Consider the following 19,402-nt stretch of genomic DNA (forward strand, 5'->3'; position numbering starts at 1 on the left):
CTGAGGCAGATGTTTGTGCAAGTCCCGCCTAGGTATCCCACGGAGATCTGGGGAGAACACCTCACCCAACTCGGCATACCCGAGGCGCTGGGACTGGGGGCGCTCGTGCCCGACGCGCACGCGCGGCGCGCATGGAGGCGGCCTGTAAGTGAGGGAGCGCGCGCCTCTCACGTGACCCGGGCCGCGGGCGCTACGCACACGACGCGCCCCTCACGTGGTCTGTCTTCAGCCCCGTCGCCGGCGGAGGCGGGCGCGGGCGCGTCCCTGTGGCCAGTCACCCGGCGGAGTTGGTCGCACAATTATGAAAGACTCAGTTTCTGCTGCTAGTGCCGGAGCTGAGTTAGTTCTGAGAAGGTTTCCCTGGGCTGTCCTTGTCCGGCGGCCTCTGCTGCCGCCTCCGGAGACGCTTCCCGATAGATGGCTACAGGCCGCGGAGGAGGAGGAGGTGGAGTTGCTGCCCTTCCGGAGTCCGCCCCGTGAGGAGAATGGTACTGGACCCACGCAGGCCCAGGCGGGCGAATGGCCCTGGGGGTTGCGGGCAGGGAAGGGGGAGGACTCGGCTGGCAAGTGTGTGCGCGGAGCCGCTCTTCCTGGGGCTATGCACCGCCGGTTTGCCTTGAGGCTTCCGGACTTGCCGTGGCGGGACGGGAGTGCAGTTCTTTCGCGAGTGAGGAGCAGGAAGCAGGTAGCAAATCTGGCGCGACACCTCGTCGCGGGAATCCCCTGAGCGGAGCCCGGGCTCAAGCGAGGGCTCTTCGGGGCGGCAGAGGCGGGAGCCGCGGAGGACCTGGCAGAGCCGAGCGGCCGCAGCGCGCCAGAGGCAGCGCTCAGCCTGCAAGCTCCGCATCTCCCGGGAGCGCGTTCCTCCTGGCGCTTGTTGCTGGCAGATAAAGCAGCCAAATGCTCTGCTCAAGTTCTGCATGGAAGCAGAGGGAGGGCTGAGAGGGAGCAAAAACGGGATAGAGGATACGGCTTTGGAGCTGTGCCTTGTTTGCTGCGCAGCGTGTACTCCACAGGTCCATTTTCCTCTGGAGCCCAAGAGGAGGGATTAGACGATATTGACGCTAAATCTGGTTTGGAATTTTCTTTAGCAAGAATTAAGGGTTTTATTGGGGCGCTGCTGTAGGTACCGAGGCGATGTGTTGTCTGGATTTATGTCGAACCGCCTCATCCGTTGCCCCAGAGAAGGGTTGGTCGTGTTTTAAACCAAAGTTGCGAGAGGGATGCGGCGCATTTCACCTTCTGATAGAGGTTTTTGTTAAGGCCAGGAATAAAATTAGAAGATTTCTCACAGAGAAAGTCATTTAGATCAGAGACTTGACGAGCGGGTAGGTATTCCTGGTCAGTAGTTGAACTAGATAGGCTTCATGCAAACAATTCTCTCTCTGCTGGAGTCTGGCAGGTTTACTTTTCTCTAGAAACTAATTCAAGTACCATACAAATTGAAACCACGAAAGTAGTTATGCTTTGAATAAATAGTACACCTTTCCATTATTTTCCACATTTTTCGGTAAAGTCAATAAAAACGTCATTTTACCTTTTTTCGTAATTTTTAAAAGAAGGATTTGTTAAGGTCCTCTACCGACGCTAAATTTTAACATTTATTACTTAAGTGGATTTTAAGGGAATCTATTTTGGGGGGGGAAGTTGAATCAAAGTGCCTTTCATTAAAAAAAAAGCAAACCATTAATACTGTTCAGTGATGTGTCTAGTTTTCCTTTTTTTATATGGTAAATAGCATACATTTGAACATGCCATTTAAGTATTTAGGAAAAAATTTAGATACGTTAGAAAATGGAAATGAAGACGGTTCATCATCTTAAAAGCCATTGCTTCCTACTGTTTGCTTAAAGCAACCAGATGACTTTGTTTCTAGTGACATTCTAGTGAAAGTCAATTTCTTAGTCTTACCTCAGGTGCTGTTAAGTTCAGCCTCTTAATGTCGCTATCTACACACTTTGAAATCTAGCCTTCAAAAATTGACGTGGTCAGAGTTTCTCTTGTGTTTGTTTTCCATTTTTGTAGCAGATGCACCCCCCGCCTCCGAAACAAAGTTTGTATGCAGCATTGTTGTTTCTACAGGGAGAATTTTTCATTTTAAAATTTGAAATTAAGAATCTGATTTTATTTTTTACGTTGCTTGGGTCCTGACTGCTATTGAGTTTTGTGATTTTTTCCCTACAATTTCCAATTAAATTACAGTGAAACCTTAGGATAACCTAATACTGAGGTTCTCCAATAATGATAATTCGTTGAGCCTCCTCAACTTTAAGGTAAACACTGTGACCTGAAAGTTTCCCTAAGTATGTTGTAGCTACACTGTATAATTCTTATTGTAAACTCTTGTTTAAGGCCTTTGCTTTAAAACTAATCAGCCAACAGACCAGAAAACAACACAAAACAAATAAAATACCAAGAAACACAAGGGAAACTGCAGTGGAATAAATTTTGTTACAAAATTAAAAACCATGGCTATTAGAAATATTTGTTTCATTCATTTGGTAAACAGTGTTTAATATATTCCAAGCACTGGAGTGGCAAAGATGTGTTAGACAAGTTTCCCACTTTCAAACCGCTTACATTCCAGTTATTTATAAAAGAACTACCTGTCTGTTGTCAATGGGAGATGCATACATCACAAAACGAACATTTAGTGTCTAGCAGGCTCTGTGATACTCTGTCTTGAAGGGCAGTATAGATATGCAGAAAGCAAAAAGGTAGTTTGATATTACTGCATAGATTACTTTGAATGTATAGGGTAGTCAGAGAGAGAGAAAGGAAAGTCTGATTAGGCTTGCAAAGGAGCTGATAGGAGAAGTGAGTGTAGTAGAGGTAATAGGAATTAATTAACCTGGAGATAGAAGGTATGTAGAATTTGGTATTGGTGGTTTTAGTCTAAGGGAACTGAGCTTTAGAAGAGAAGAGCATCCAGGGAAATCCCTGGTCCAGTGTTTAGGACTCGGCGCTTTCACTGCTGAGGGCCTGAGTTCGACCCCTGGTCGGGGAGCTAAGATCCTGAAAGCTGTACAGTGTGGCCAAAAAAAAAAAAAGAGCATCCATAATTTATCTTAAGATCTGTTGTACAAGTACTGTATGTAGTTTAGAAAGAGTGGAGTATGGGATGATGTATGGGGTACTAGTCTGGGAGTGTTATAAAGCTAGGCAGGGACCAGATTTCTGAGGGCAATGTATGTTATGCAAAGAAGTTTGGATTTTATTCTGGAGATGAGGGGTCCACTGAAGGAATCAGTATGGAGGGTGACTTGCTGTGTGTTTAAGCTGAAAAGAGAGTCCATAAGGAGGCTGTAGCAAGACTGACCAAAATATTTAGGGCTTGACGTAAAGAAGTAGTAGAAGAAAAGAAGGAACTGATTGAGATGTTTAGGCGTTAGAATATTTAGAGCTTGGTTCCTTTCGAGGAGGGGTGTGTGTGTGTGTGTGTGTGTTAGCAAATGTCAGTAAGAAGAACCAGACATAAAATGAAAACATGTAATAGTTGAAGTCATTACTTAATATGTGCAAATATAATACTTAAGGGCAGTACTTAAAATTGTATTTTTGACTTCGATTTTTTTTTTTTACAAATTTATTTATTTATAGCTGCATTGGGTCTTCATGGCTGCGCGGGCTTTCTATGGTTGCAGTGAGCGGGGGGTGGGGGGGCTACTCTTCGTTGCAGTGCACGGGCTTCTCACTGTGGTGGCCTCTCGTTGCAGAGCATGGGCTCTAGGCATGCGGGCTTCAGCAATTGTGGCTCGCGGGCTCTAGAGTGCAGGCTCAGTAGTTGTTGCGCATGGGCCTAGCTGCTCCGTGGCATGTGGGATCCTCCCGGGCCAGGGCTTGAACTCTTGTTCCCTGCATTGGCAGGTGGATTCCCAACCACTCTGCCACCAGGGAAGTCCCTGGTTTTGATTTTTAAATGAAGGTCTATTGAAGCAAACACTTCTAAAATTTAAGTTTGAGAGTTTTGCCAACCATAGATATTTTTGATACAGTACTCTGATAATCTCTTTCTTTAACATTCTAATGTGGGAGATTTCAAACTTACAAAGGTATAATAGTAAAATGAATCACCATATACCCATGACCCTTTTCAACAGTTTGAAACGTGAATATTGTTTGTGCTATTATCCCTCTCATTCCTCCTCAACTGGATAATTTAAAAGCAAATCTCAGACATGTTCCATCTACAGGTACTTCATTATGTTTATCTCTAAAACTTTAACATATCCACAGTACTATTAGCACACCTAAAGTTAATAATTCTTTGATATCATTAAATATTCAGTATATTTCCTTAATTTTCTCATGTTTTTTTCCCCAGTTGGTTTGTTTGAATCAGGAGCCAAAGAAGTCCACACAGCATTTGGTTGATAAATCTCAGTCTCTTGTATCCCCTCCCCCTGCTTTTTTGGTCTTGTCATTTAACATTTATTTAATGAAAAAAAAAATCCAGATCATTTGCCCTGTAGAATTTCCCAGTTTGGATTTTGTTGAATGTATCCGTATAACATCCTGTAACATGTTCCTTTCTCCTCTGTATTTCCTGTGAACGAGTGGTTAATCTAAAGACTCTATGAGATTCTAGTTGGATGTTTTGGCAAGACTGCTTCACAGGTAGTGCTGTGTAGTTTTTATTGCATTACATTAAGAGGCACATGCTGTCTGGTTGTTTTTCTTTTTTTGATGTTAAGATTGACCAGTGGGTTGGTGTTGTCAGCTGCCTGATCTTTGAGTTGTGAAGTTCCCCATCATACATTCACATAATAGTAGCAATTGATGATTATTGCCATTGCTCAGTTATTTCACTCTGGGTTTCTGTTTCTCCTTTCTTTTTAGGGGAACCTTTCAGCATATGATTAAATTTTACAATGTTATTTTGTTTTGTTTTTTTTTAAGAGACTGCTCTTTAAATGCCTGTTTTAAGTTTGTTGCCTGGAGGCAAAGTTCAGAGTGGTTGAGATTAGTTTAGAACATGAGGAACATTTGGCTATCTATGGGAATTTGAACTGAGTCACTTATATGAATTGGTATAAAAACACTTAGATGTGTGTCACTCTTAGAAGGGACTTTGTAATTATTAGATTAGTTTGAATATAAGTGAAATGTGTGACTTGGAGAATTGGACCTCTTCTAGTTTATCTTTATAAAAATGTTGGTTTAATTTGAATTAAGTTACTACTTTTAGATATTTTGTTGACCCTTTGGTTCGGTTCACCTAGGATTTAGAAAATTACTCTGGATCTTTTGGGGGAATATGTGTTTAGTTTCCTGACTAAAGGTTTTAGAACCCTGTTGAAGAAATTTTGGTGTATGGCGGTAAGCAGTTCTTTGAAATTGATAGACTTGCCTGTTCACCTAAGCATCTTTGCCAAGTCACACTCTTTTATGAGTGTCACTGTTACTCTGTGAAAGGCAGATGGTAATCTTTTTTCTACTTCACCTCAGGAGCAGTACTAGGATTAAAGTCTGTGAAACACTATTTATCCCTCCTTGCGTCATGAAAACATGTTAATAACTTAACACCTCAACTATCCCAGCTGCCAGACTTCTGAAAACTTCATCCTTTGGAAACCCAACTCCTCATAGAAAGAAAAAAAGCTTTTGAGCCAAGCCATTATCAGAAATATAGCACCCTTAAGCCCAGAGTTCAGTGGTTGAAAAATATGTGCAAAGTGAAATTTAATAGGCTTAGTTACCTACTTTTCTCTGACAGTTTGGTAGTACATTAGGAATGATAGAAGGAAAGTTATCTGGGAAGCAGACTATTACTATAAGGAGGAGACTGGAGAAACATTAACTAGAATAGAAAGATGGGACTGTAAATTACCCCTCAGTATGTGAACTAGCAGTCTTCCTTGTTTTTAAGTATAATTTACCATACCCAGTACCTGGAAGGTGCTCTACCCAGAAGGTACTCCTGACTAAACAAAGTGTGTTACAGGCTTTAGACAAATTTTCACAATATTAGCTAACATGTATTAGCATTTTGTGGCCATCGTTCTAAATGCTTTACATATATCAGTTACATATATCACTCTCAAGACTCCATTATGAAGTAGACACTTTTTCCGTCCTCCATTATTTGTATAAAGAACAGAGAAGCAGAACCACTCACCAGAGGTCATAAGGCTTATAAGTGGAAAAGTAGGTGTTGACTTGCCAAATTATAGAAACCTGGAGAAGGATCTTTATTAGTGAGATGTCAGATGACAGGTGTTACTGTTAAGTAAAAAAGTTAAGGTCATTTAAAAAGATGTGTCATTTATGGCTGAGTAGTACATACAATGGAATATTACTCAGCCATGAAAAGAAACGAAATTGAGCTATTTGTAATGAGGTGGATAGACCTAGAGTTTGTCATACAGAGTGAAGTAAGTCAGAAAGAAAAAGACAAATACCGCATGCTAACACATATATATGGAATTTAAGAAAAAAAAATGTCATGAAGAACCTAGGGGTAAGACAGGAATAAAGACACAGACCTACTGGAGAACGGACTTGAGGATATGGGGAGGGGGAAGGGTGAGCTGTGACAGGGCGAGAGAGAGTCATGGACATATATACACTAACAAACGTAAGGTAGATAGCTAGTGGGAAGCAGCCGCATGGCACAGGGATATTGGCTTGGTGCCGCCTGGAGGGGTGGGATAGGGTGGGTGGGAGGGAGGGAGATGCAAGAGGGAAGAGATATGGGAACATATGTATATGTATAACTGATTCACTTTGTTATGAAGCAGAAACTAACACACCATTGTAAAGCAATTATACCCCAATAAAGATGTTAAAAAAAATACGAAGTAAGCTACTGAATTCTTTAAAGACTCTTCAATAAAGGCAAGGTGCATCCTTTTAAAAAAAAAAAAAAAAGATGTGTCACCTTTAAAAAAATTTTGTCATACCATATTTTCTTTAAATGCTGTAAAGCTTAGTAGAATTTCCTTTACTACCAAATTTCTATGTAATAACTTTAGGATAGGTTATTTATAACTCAGTTGTTTACATGGTATTTTGACGAAGTGCAGAGATTTACTATTCTGAGGGAATCCTTAATAGATTGGAAAAGTCATTAACTAAACTAAATAGATTTTGTTATAGGTAGAACTCATTAATAAAAACTATAGATGCCTATAATGAGTGTATCAACAAAGTATCATCACACTACTCAGGGACAGAATAGGTTGTTATGGTTTACTCCAATATGAAGGCTCAAGATTTGTAATAGAGAATGTCCAATACTTCTTTAGATTTCTCTTTTTCAGATTAATTTTTGTGGTATCATCTGAAAACATATCAATCAATGGTCATTGAATTAGGTATATGTGATAGATCCATTTAATTCGACAGATGCTGTTGCTTTTGAAAAAATATTAGGTAATAAGGAGCCAGGAAAAAAGGTGCAGAATTTAAATTGTATACTATTTGACTGAAAGTACATAATATTTTAAAATAAATGTATATAATTTGAGTTCTTTGCTGGTTTTTTTTGTTATGGAATTCAGGTGTGTAGATCATAATATAGCAGACAGTGCTTATCACCCAGCTTAAGAAATAAAATATTACAGACAAAATTTGATGTACCCCATCAAAATCCCATTCCACTTTCTACTTTTTCAGACATAACTTTTATCCTAAATTTAGCCTTTATTGTTCCTTTGGATGCTTTTGTAATGTTGTTACCAAGAGTATGTATACTATATAGTGGTCTTTTGGTATTTCTATGTTTGATATATATAGAATTATGTACATCTTTTTATGGATCTTTTTTTTCGTTTTCTTTTTTTATTGAAATATAATTGATATACAATATTAGTTTCAGGTGTACAACATAGTGATTCAATATTTTTATAGATTATACTCCATTTACAGTTATTATAAGCCGGGATATGGGGATATATGTACATTTATGTCTGATTCACTTTGTTGTACAACAGAAACTAACACAACATTGTAAAGTAATTATACTTCAATAAAGATATTAAAAAAATAAAGTTATTATTAAATACAGGATATATTTCCTGTGCTGAACAGTATATCCTTATAGCTTTTTTTTTTTTTTTTTGGCCTCTCACTGTTGTGGCCTCTCCCATTGCGGAGCACAGGCTCCGGACACGCAGGCTCAGTGGCCATGGCTCATGGACCCAGCCGCTCCGCAGCATGCGGAATCTTCCTGGACCGGGGCACGAACCCGTGTCCACTGCATCGGCAGGCGGACTTTCAACCACTGCGCCACCAGGGAAGACCTCTTTATTTTCTTTTTAATGAACATTCGGTTTTGGAGATTAATTCATGTTGATACATGTAAGGTTTAGTTTATCCCTTTCAGCTGCTATATATTATTCCACGATAGGAATATGCTGTATGTTGTCCATTTTACTTTATTGGGCATTTAGGTTGTTTCCAGGTTTTTTACAAATAATGATGTAACATTCTTATATGTATCGTCTTATGTACACATGTGAGAATTTTTCTAGGATGTATATATCTAGACGTAGAATTGCTGGGTCATAGGGTAGGTGCATCTTCATCTTTGTAGATATTGCCAAAGTGTTGACCAAAGTAGTTGTGCAGTGTCCACTCCCTCTAGAAGTATATGAGAATTCTTTTTTTTCCCCCAACGCCTTTGCCAGCACTTTTGATGCGGTTCTTTTATTTTGCCAGATTCATGAATGTGTAGTAGTTCCTCATTGTTTTAATTTGCATGTCCCTGTCCACCGATAATGTTGTGTATCATTTCAGGTTACAAGTTTTTGGCTATGGTTACCTCCTCTTTGATGAATTGCTTTGCTCAGTTTTCTAATGGATTATCTTTTTCTTTTTTATTATTTACTTCTAGAAGTTCTTTATGTATTCTGGATACTAATTTTTGTGTTTTGTTTGTTTGTTTTTGTTTTATGAGCTACAAATACCTTCTTCAGTCTCTAGCTTTTAAAATTTTTACTTTGGGGCTTCCCTGGTGGCGCAGTGGTTGAGAATCCGCCTGCCGATGCAGGGGACACGGGTTCATGCCCCGGTCCGGGAAGATCCCACATGCCGCGGAGCGGCTGGGCCCGTGAGCCATGGCCGCTGAGCCTGTGCGTCCGGAGCCTGTGTTCCGCAACGGAAGAGGCCACAGCAGTGAGAGGCCCACATACCGCAAAAAAAAAAAAGAAATTTTTACTTTGTTAATGGTGGGCTATTTACTTATTTTTGGGTTGTTGGTGTACATTGGTTTTTAATTTTAGTGTAATAATTTATCAGTATTTTCTTTATAGCACGTGCTTTTTCTTATCTTGAGGTTATAGAGTTATTTATTTTTTGGTAGAAGTTTTAAAGTTATGACTTTATTAACCCATCTAGTATTCATTTTGAATTCTAGTGTGATAGTTCATATACATATAGTATATTGGTATTATCTCCTGATTTGTATTGCTCTGTCTGTCACACACCAAGTTTCCTTAAGTGCAAGTTTCTAAGTGATTTACTCAGTTGTTCTGTTTGTCTTTTGTGTCAATATATTTATTTGGATTTTTTAGCAGTCTTAGGAGTCTGGTAAAATTTCTTGAGTTAGTGTAAGAAATTTAATTTTTTTTTTTTTGCCAACATACTTATCTTTTTTTCTCCTAAAATGATGAATTTTGATCCCTTTTCATTTTAATAATAATTCTTTATGGTAAAAATGAATTATTCTGGGTAAGACTTTATCTGGAATACCTGAGGAAAAAATTACTGCTGTTTGAGCTAAATGGAGGTTGGTCACTTTTTAGACCCAATGTCTAGTCTTCAGTTATTTAATGTCTTGGACTCGATGGTATGGCATGATGGCAACTGCTCATACTTATCTTTATCAAACATTTTCTATCCCTTAAATTGAGGGCAGTATTGGGCTGGTAAGCAGTCAGGGTAGCAACCTCCACGAGGTCAGCAGGACAGCAAAACCAACAGAAAATAAGATGGGTTATAGTAGTTGGACTCTTTACAAACATAGTCATGGTCTGAATCTGATTCTGTTTATTTATTTTTATTATTATTTTTTTTGCGGTACGCGGGCCTCTCACTGTTGTGGCCTCTCCCGTTGCGGAGCACAGGCTCCGGACGTGCAGGCTCAGCGGCCATGGCTCACGGGCCCAGCCGCTCCGCGGCATGTGGGATCTTCCCAGACCACGGCATGAACCCGTGTCCCCTGCATCGGCAGGCAGACTCTCAACCACTGCGCCACCAGGGAAGCCCTGTTTATTTTTTAATATAGAAAACTTCCCCAACTGTTTATCATTCCACAGAAGCTTTTCAACAGTGTCTTTAAAACCTGTTCAGAGGGTTCACATTTGAATTATCAGTAATATGTAATTATTAATTAGTTAAGTGGTTGGCAGCCAATTAAGCACAAGAGCAGAACTCTAGCGTAAGGGCCTGTGGGAGTGCCAGGAGATCAAATAAATAGGACTCTGACAGAGGAAGTCAAAGAGTGCCAGCTGTTTTCAACATTTTGCTTCAGGCTAGCCTTAATTTTTCTTTGTCATTGTGCTGTTGCTGGCAGGCATGTTGACCTATGTACAAAATTATCATGTAACTCAAAATTTCTAGATCTGTAGTGTCATTTAACTTTTTTAAGCTATTGCATTTTATTAGTAGGCAAACTTCCTCTTAATTTGATTGCCTTTTCTCTTGAGTATGGGTCACATTTTCCTGTTTCTTCTTATATCTGGTAATTTTGGATTGTTATCATAGGTGTTGTGAATGTTACCTTGGAGAGACTCTGGGTTCTGTTATAGTCCTCTGAAGACTACTGATATTGTTTTTTAAAGTAGTTGTTATGGACTGAATGTTTGTGTCTTCCCAGAATTCAGTGTTGATGGTATTTAAAGATGGGGCTTTGTGGAGGTAATTAGAGTTAGATGAGGTGATGAAGGTAGGGTCCTTACATGAAGAGACACCAGAGAGCTTGCTCCCTCTCCCCGACACAGTGAAAAGACAGCTGTCTGCAACCCAAGGAGGGGGCTCTCACCAGACACAGACCTTACTAGCACCTTAATCTTGGATTCCAGTCTCTAGAAGTGAGAAAATGAATTTTGGTTGTTGAAACCACAGTTAAGTCTTCCAGTATTTGTTACAGCAGTCAAAGCAGACTAGGATAGTAGTTGATTAACTTGACTGTACTCAAATTCCAAACTGTGTCTCCTTCGGTGGGCAGCAAAAATATCTGTTCAGTTATTTTATTCTTAACTGACATGCTTGAAATCTGCCCCATGTGTACGTACTTCATGGGTCAGCTAGATTTGAACAGTTATTGTGCAGCATTTAAGCTTCCCTTTCTGTGACTCTGCCCTTTGCAGAGTCACTTTTCCCATCACTTTCCAGCTGCTGTTGTCACCTTGAAGTTGCTGTTCTGGTTCTTCAAGCGAGTAAGACTGTGGGATTTCTATTGGAGTTTTAGCTACTTAGTAGATGTGGAATGGGGCCTGTCTTAGGCAAAAAATGGGAAACTCGCTCAGTGCTGTCCCTTTATCCTAAGTACAGACTTCATCTGATTTCTGCTTGCTTTTGGTTGCCTCTCCAGTGCCATTAAGTAGTTGTTTTTTGTTGTTGTTGTTAATTTTTATTTTGTCCAGAGTTTATGGTTATCTGTGGGAGGGTTAATCCAGTAGAACCTCCATAGCTGGAAGCTCCTTTCTAATATTAATATATAGAACCATAGAGTGTATTTAGTTGTAAAAATAGAGTGATTTTCACGTTACCTTGAAAGTAGAATTTTTAGAGCAATCTTTTTTTCCCCCAATTTTTGTTCTCAGCATATAGGCAAGAAGGATGTGCTATTACTGACTTGTTTGAAGAGTAGTATGTGGTTAGAAGGTTTATTTATAGCATATGTGTCCCTTATTGCTAGGAGACAGATAGGAAGAATTTATAACTGAATTTTGAAGAGTTGTTGAAATATGACTGTGTGTGTGGCATTTTGCTAAAACATGGACCGTAGTCTTCAGAGCAACATTGTGAATTAGGTACTGTTATTTTTCTATATTATAGGTGAGGGTACAAGTTCAGAAACTTGCTTAAGGTTGCATCGACAGTATAAACAACAAAGCTAGAATTCTAACAGGTTAATCTGACTCCAGAATCTGTGCTCTTTAACCACTGAAGATCACTAAGTGATCCCTAAGTTTCCCTCTTTTGCTAATGTTCTGTGGATATAGTTAGTTTTTACTTTACCTAGTAAAAGTTCCTAAGTTTAGGAATTTTCAGATTTGTGTTTGTAGTGTGCCACCTTTTGGTAAAAGTCAGTAATACAGTCTAGCAAAAGAAGTATAAAATCGGGAATATAAATATACATATATTTGTAATCCAGGGTACATTTGATTGGATACCTGATGGCAGAGCAGAAACTCAGAATTTCAAAAATTGCGGAAACCAGTCATTGGGAAGGATTTGCAGTTATCAGCTGGGATATGTGACTATCAGCTATAGGAAACCTGCAGGAAAAATAACTTTTGTTAATCTACATCTAAAACTCTTTAGCCCCACCTCTTTTTTCACCTCATTAGAAAGCAACTCTTTTTTTTCTTTAAAAATATTTTTATTTATTTTTTTGACCACAACAAAAGCAACAATGACTGCAATTTACCAAACACGAAACACACTCATACTATGTCATAATATTGACATTCAGTCCAGTAATCCTCTACTGTAACAGCTCCTTTACTTTGCAGTGAAAATTGATTTGTATGTTTTTTGCCTCTGAGTCCTTCTGGGGTAGTTTTTTTTTTTTTTTAATTCAAACAGAAAGTCACAAAAATTATAATCATCCTAATCAGTTCACTCAGTCCCATGTAATTAATTTTTTTTATCTTGATCTTTTGTTAGCACTTTTATGAATTCATCAGTTTTCCATTAGAGTTCTGAAAATGCTTATTCATTCAGTTCAGCAGTATAATCAGTTACCAGAAACCTGTACTTGTCAGAGTCTTTTCCATGAATTCCTTGAAGATGAAACCCTTTTATAGGAACATATTTGGAAAAGCATCAGAGTACATCTAGAACTGTCTGTAAATGAAAAAAGACTTAAAAATGACCACGGTTAAAGATTTTATGAAAGTTCATAATAATGCAGTTGACAAGGAAATTTAGTTATTTCTGAGATATATATTTTAAAGTAATAACTATAATTATGACTTATAACATTATATCAGAACATACAAGATTTTTAGAAATTTCATGTAATGTCTGAAACATTTATATTAACATATTTCCATACAAATTAACCCAAAGAGAGTTTAGTATTAGTTTTTTTTTTTTTTTTATACTGCAGGTTCTTATTAGTCATCAGTTTTATACACATCAGTGTATACATGTCAATCCCAATCGCCCAATTCAGCATACCACCATCCCCCACCCCACTGCGGTTTTCCCCTCTTGGTGTCCATACGTTTGTTCTCTACATCTGTCTCTCAACTTCTGCCCTGCAAACCGGTTCATCTGTACCATTGTTCTAGGTTCCACATACGTGTGTTAATATACGATATTTGTTTTTCTCTTTCTGATTTACTTCACTCTGTATGACAGTCTCTAGATCCATCCACGTCTCAACAAATGACTCAATTTTGTCCCTTTTTTAGGACTGAGTAATATTCCATTGTATATATGTACCACAACTTCTTTATCCATTTGTCTGTCAATGGGCATTTAGGTTGCTTCCATGACCTGGCTATTGTAAATAGTGCTGCAGTGAACATCGGGGTGCATGTGTCTTTTTGAATTATGGTTTTCTTTGGGTATATGCCCAGTAGTGGGATTGCTGGATCATATGGTAATTCTATTTTTAGTTTTTTAAGGAACCTCCATACTGTTCTCCATAGTGGCTGTATCAATTTACATTACCACCAACAGTGCAAGAGGGTTCCCTTTTCTCCACACCCTCTCCAGCATTTGTTGTTTGTAGATTTTCTGATAATGGCCATTCTAACTCGTATGAGGTGATACCTCATTGTAGTTTTGATTTGCATTTCTCTAATAATTAGTGATGTTGAGCAGCTTTTCATGTGCTTCTTGGCCATCTGTATCTCTTCTTTGGAGAAATGTGTATTTAGGTCTTCTGCCCATTTTTGGATTGGGTTGTTCGTTTCTTTAATATTTAGCTGCATGAGCTGTTTATATATTTTGGAGATTAATCCTTTGTCCATTGATTTGTCTGCAAATACTTCTCCCATTCTGAGGGTTGTCTTTTCGTCTTGTTTATGGTTTCCTTTGCTGTGCAAAAACTTTGAAGTTTCATTGGGTCCCATTTGTTTATTTCTGTTTTTATTTTCATTACTCTAGGAGGTGGATCAAAAAAGATCTTGCTGTGATTTATGTCAAAGAGTGTTCTTCCTATGTTTTCCTCTAAGAGTTTTATAGTGTCCGGTCTTACATTTAGGTCGGGAATCCATTTTGAATTTATTTTTGTGTATGGTGTTAGGGAGTGTTCTAATTTCATTCTTTTATATGTAGCTGTCCAGTTCTCCCAGCACCACTTATTGAAGAGACTGTCTTTTCTCCATTGTATATCCTTGCCTCCATTGTCATAGATTAGTTGACCATAAGTGCATGGGTTTATCTCTGGGCTTTCTGTCTTGTTCCATTGATCTATGTTTCTGTTTTTGTGCCAGTATCATATTGTCTTGATTACTGTAGCTTTGTAGTATAGTGTGAAGTCAGGGAGTCTGATTCCTCCGGCTCTGTTTTTTTCCCTCAAGACTGCTTTGGCTGTTCGGGGTCTTTTGTGTCTCCATACAAATTTTAAGTTGATTTGTTCTAGTTCCATAAAAAATGCCATTGGTAATTTGATAGGGATTGCATTGAATCTGTAGATTGCTTTGGGTAGTGTAGTCATTTTCACAATATTGATTCTTCCAATCCAAGAACATGGTATATCTCTCCATCTGTTGGTATCTTTAATTTCTTTCCTCAGTGTCTTATAGTTTTCTGCATACAGGTCTTTTGTCTCCCTAGTTAGGTTTATTCCTAGGTATTTTATTCTTTTTGTTGCAATGGTAAATGGGATTGTTTCCATAATTTCTGGTTCAGATTTTTCATCATTAGTGTATAGGAATGCAAGAGATTTCTGTGCATTAATTTTGTATCCTGCAACTTTACCAGATTCATTAATTAGGTCTAGTAGTGTTCTGGTGGCATTTTTAGGATTCTCTATGTATAATGTCATGTCATCTGCAAACAGTGACAGTTTTACTTCTTCTTTTCCCAATTTGTATTCCTTTTATTTCTTTTTCTTCTCTGATTGCCGTGGCTAGGACTTCCAAAACTATGTTGAATAATAGTGGTGAGAGTGGACATCCTTGTCTTGTTCCTGATCTGAGAGGAAATGCTTTCAGTTTTTCACCATTGAGAATGATGTTTGCTGTGGGTTTGTCCTATATGGCCTTTATTATGTTGAGGTAGTTTCCCTCTGTGCCCACTTTCTGGAGAGTTTTTATGATAAATGGGTGTTGAGTTTTGTCAAAAGCTTTTTCTGCATCTATTGAGACAATCATGGCTTTTATTATACAGTTTGTTAATAAAGTGTATCACATTGATTGATTTGCATATGTTGAAGAATCCTTGCATCCCTGGGATAAGTCCCGCTTGATCATTGTGTATGATCCTTTTAATGTGTTGTTGGATTCTGTTTGCTAGTATTTTGTTGAGGAGTTTTGCATCTATATTCATCAGTGATATATGGTCTGTAATTTTCTTATTTTGTAGTGTCTTTGTCTGGTTTTGGTATCAGGGTGATGGTGGCCTCATAGAATGAGTTTGGGAGTGTTCCTTCCTCTGCAATTGTTTGGAAGTTTGAGAAGGATGGGTGTTAGCTCTTCTCTAAATGTTTGATGGAATTCAGTTGTGAAGCCATCTGGTCCTGGACTTCTGTTTGTTGGAAGATTTTTATTCACGGTTTCAATTTCATTACTTGTGATTGGTCTGTTCATATTTTCTGTTTCTTCCTGGTTCAGTCTTGGAAGGTTATACCTTTCTAAGAATTTGTCCATTTCTTCCAGGTTGTCCATTTGATTGGCATAGAGTTGCTTGTAGTAGTCTCTTAGGATGCTTTGTATTTCTGCAGTGTCTGTTGTAACTTCTTTTTCATTTCTACTTTTATTGATTTGAGTCCTCTCCCTCTTTTTCTCGATGAGTCTGGCTAATGGTTTATCAATTTTGTTTATCTTCTCAAAGAACCAGCTTTTAGTTTTATTGATCTTTGCTATTGTTTTTTTGTTTGTATTTCATTTATTTCTGCTCTGATCTTTATGATTTCTTTCCTTCTGCTAACTTTGGGTTTTGTTTGTTCTTCTTTCTCTAGTTCCTTTAGGTGTAAGGTTAGATTGTTTACTTGAGATTTTTCTTGTTTCTTGAGGTAGGCTTGTATAGCTATAAACTTCCCTCTAAGAACTGCTTTTGCTTCATCCCATAGGTTTTGATTCATTGTGCTTTCATTGTCATTTGTCTCTAGGTATTTTTTGATTTCCTCTTTGATTTCTTCAGTGATCTCTTGGTTATTTAGTAATGTATTATTTAGCCTCTATGTGTTTGTGTTTTTTACGTTTTTTCCCCTGTAATTCATTTCTAATCTCATAGCGTTGTGGTCAGAAAAGATACTGATATGATTTCAGTTTTCTTAAATTTACTGAGGCTTGATTTGTGACCCAAGATGTGATCTATCCCGGAGAATATTCCTTGCGCACTTGAGAAGAAAGTGTAATCTGCTGTTTTTGGATGGAATGTCCTATAAATATCAATTAAATCTCTGTTGTCTGTTGTGCCATTTAAAGCTTCTGTTTCCTTATTTATTTTCATTTTTGGATGATCTGTCCATTTGTGTAAGTAAAGTGTTAAAGTCCCCCACTATTATGTGTTACTGTTGATTTCCTCTTTTATAACTGTTAGCAGTTGCCTTATATATTGAGGTGCTCCTATGTTGGATGCATATATATTTATAATTGTTATATCTTCTTCTTGGATTGATCCTTTGATCATTATGTAGTGTCCTTCCTTGTCTCTTGTAATATTCTTTATTTTAAAGTCTATTTTATCTTATCTGATATGAGTATAGCTACTCCAGCTTTCTTTTGATTTCCATTTCCATGGAATATCTTTTTCCATCTCCTCACTTTCTGTCTGTATGTGTCCCTAGGTCTGAAGTGGGTCTCTTGTAGACAGCATATAGATGGGTCTTGTTTTTGTATCCATTCAGCAAGCCTGTGTCTTTTGGTTGGAGCAATTAATCCATTCATGTTTAAGATAATTATCGATATGTTTTCCAATGACCATTTTCTTCATTGTTTTGGGTTTGTTTTTGTAGGTCCTTTTCTTCTCTTGTGTTTCCCACTTAGAGAAGTTCCTTTAGCATTTGTTGTAGAGCTGGTTTAGTAGTGCTGAATTTTCTTAGCTTTTGCTTGTCTGTAAAGCTTTTGATTTCTCCATCGAACCTAAATGAGATCCTTGCTGGGTAGAGTAATCTTGGTTGTAGGTTCTTCCCCTTCATCACTTTAAGTATTTCATACTACTCCCTTCTGGCTTGCAGAGTTTCTGCTGAGAAATCAGCTGTTAACCTTATGGGAGTTCCCTTGTATGTTATTTGTCATTTTTCCCTTGGTGCTTTCAATAATTTTTCTTTGTCTTTAATTTTTGCCAATTTGATTACTATGTGTCTCAGCATGTTTTTCCTTGGGTTTATCCTGTATGGGACTCGCTGCACTTCCTGGACTTGGGTGGCTGTTTCCTTTCCCATGTTAGGGAAGTTTTCGACTATAATCTCTTCAGATATTTTCTCTGGTCCTTTCTCTCTCTCTTCTCCTTCTGGGAGAATGAGAATGTTGTTGCGTCTAATGTTGTCCCAGAGGTCTCTCAGGCTGTCTTCATTTCTTTTCATTTTTTTTTCTTTATTCTGTTCCGCAGCAGTGAATTCCACCATTCTGTCTTCCAGGTCACTTATCCGTTCTTCTGCCTCAGTTATTCTGCTATTGATTCCTTCAAGTGTAGTTTTCATTTCAGTTGTTGTATTGTTCATCTCTGTTTGTTCTTTAATTCTTCTAGGTCTTTGTTAAACATTTCTTGGATCTTCTCGATCTTTGCCTCCATCCTTTTTCCGAGGTCCTTGATCATCTTCATTATCATTATTCTGAATTCTTTTTCTGGAAGGTTGCTTATCTCCACTACATTTAGTTGTTTTTCTGGGGTTTTATCTTGTTCCTTTATTTGGTATATAGCTCTCTGCCTTTTCATCTTGTCTATCTTTATGTGAATGTGGTTTTTGTTCCACAGGCTGCAGGACTGTAGTTCTTCTTGCTTCTGCTGTCTGCCCTCTGGTGGATGAGGCCATCTCAGATGCTCGAAGGGAGGGACTGGTGGTGGGTAGAGGTTACTGTTGCTCTGGTGAGCAGAGCTCAGTAAAACTTTAATCCACTTGACTGTTGATGGGTGGGGCTGGGTTCCCTCCCTGAGGCCACCCAACCTTTGAACCTGCCTGGGGTCTTTGGTCGGGCTAATGGCAGACTCTGGGAGGTGTCACGCTAAGGAGTACTTCCAGAACTTCTGCTGCCAGTGTCCTTGTCCCCATGGTGAAACAGAGCCACACCCGCCTCTGCAGGAGACCCTCCAACACTAGCAGGTAGGTCTTTTTCAGTCTACCCTGGGGGGTCACTGCTCCTTCCCCTGGGTCCCAGTGTGGACACTACTTTGTGTGTGTCCTCCAAGAGTGGAGTCTCTGTTTCCCCCAGTCCTGTCGAACTCCTGCAATCAATTCCTCCTAGGCTTCAAAGTCTGATTCTCTAGGAATTCCTCCTCCCATTGCCAGACCCCCAGGTTGGGAAGCCTGATGTGGGGCTCAGAACCTTTACTCCAGTGGGTGGACTTCTGTAGTATAAGTGTTCACCAGTCTGTGATTCACCCACCCACCAGTTATGGGATTTGGTTTTACTGTGACTGCACCCCTCCTACTGTCTCATTGTGGCTTCTCCTTTGTCTTTGGATGTGGGGTATCTTTTTTGGTGAGTTCCAGTGTCTTCCTGTCGATGATTGTCTAGCAGCTAGTTGTGATTTTGGTGTTCTCGGAAGAGGGAGTGAGAGCACATCCTTCTGCTCCGCCATCTTGGTTCCTCCTCTAGAAAGCAACTCTTAATACAAGGATCTATTGGGATTGTAGGGCTGGTAGAAGGGACATTAGTAATATCCAAAAACAGTGTAGGGGAAGAATCTGAAGGGCTTGGCACGTACTTGTTAGATTGAATTGACTCAGTGGAATGGTGAGATTTTTTTGTGGGAAGCTTTTGTGGGATTTAGAGCGTGAGTTGGCAAACTATGTCATGTATGCCAAATCTGACCAAGGCCTGTTCTGTATGGCCTTGGGCTAAGAATGGTTCTTACGTTTTTTAGTGGTTAAAAAACAAAACAAAGAATA

At 38.9% G+C, this 19,402-nt stretch overlaps 1 protein-coding gene across 3 annotated transcripts in view; it reads left to right on the forward strand.

Moving 5' to 3' along the window:
• Window positions 1-222: 222 nt before the first annotated feature.
• The window catches only part of TRPM7 (transient receptor potential cation channel subfamily M member 7), a 121,536-nt gene continuing 102,356 nt past the window's right edge, over window positions 223-19,402 (forward strand). For 2 of the 3 annotated variants that reach the window (XM_032621936.1, XM_032621935.1), the window contains exon 1: window positions 245-488. In XM_032621936.1, coding sequence (XP_032477827.1) covers window positions 486-488 — 3 coding nt within the window. In that variant the 5' untranslated portion in view covers window positions 245-485. Of the gene's footprint in view, window positions 489-19,402 lie in introns of all 3 variants that reach the window. The other variant, XM_032621934.1, reaches the window with a different exon arrangement.

Source organism: Phocoena sinus, chromosome 2 (genome assembly GCF_008692025.1).
Source record: "Phocoena sinus isolate mPhoSin1 chromosome 2, mPhoSin1.pri, whole genome shotgun sequence".
NCBI classification, from domain to species: Eukaryota; Metazoa; Chordata; class Mammalia; order Artiodactyla; family Phocoenidae; genus Phocoena; species Phocoena sinus.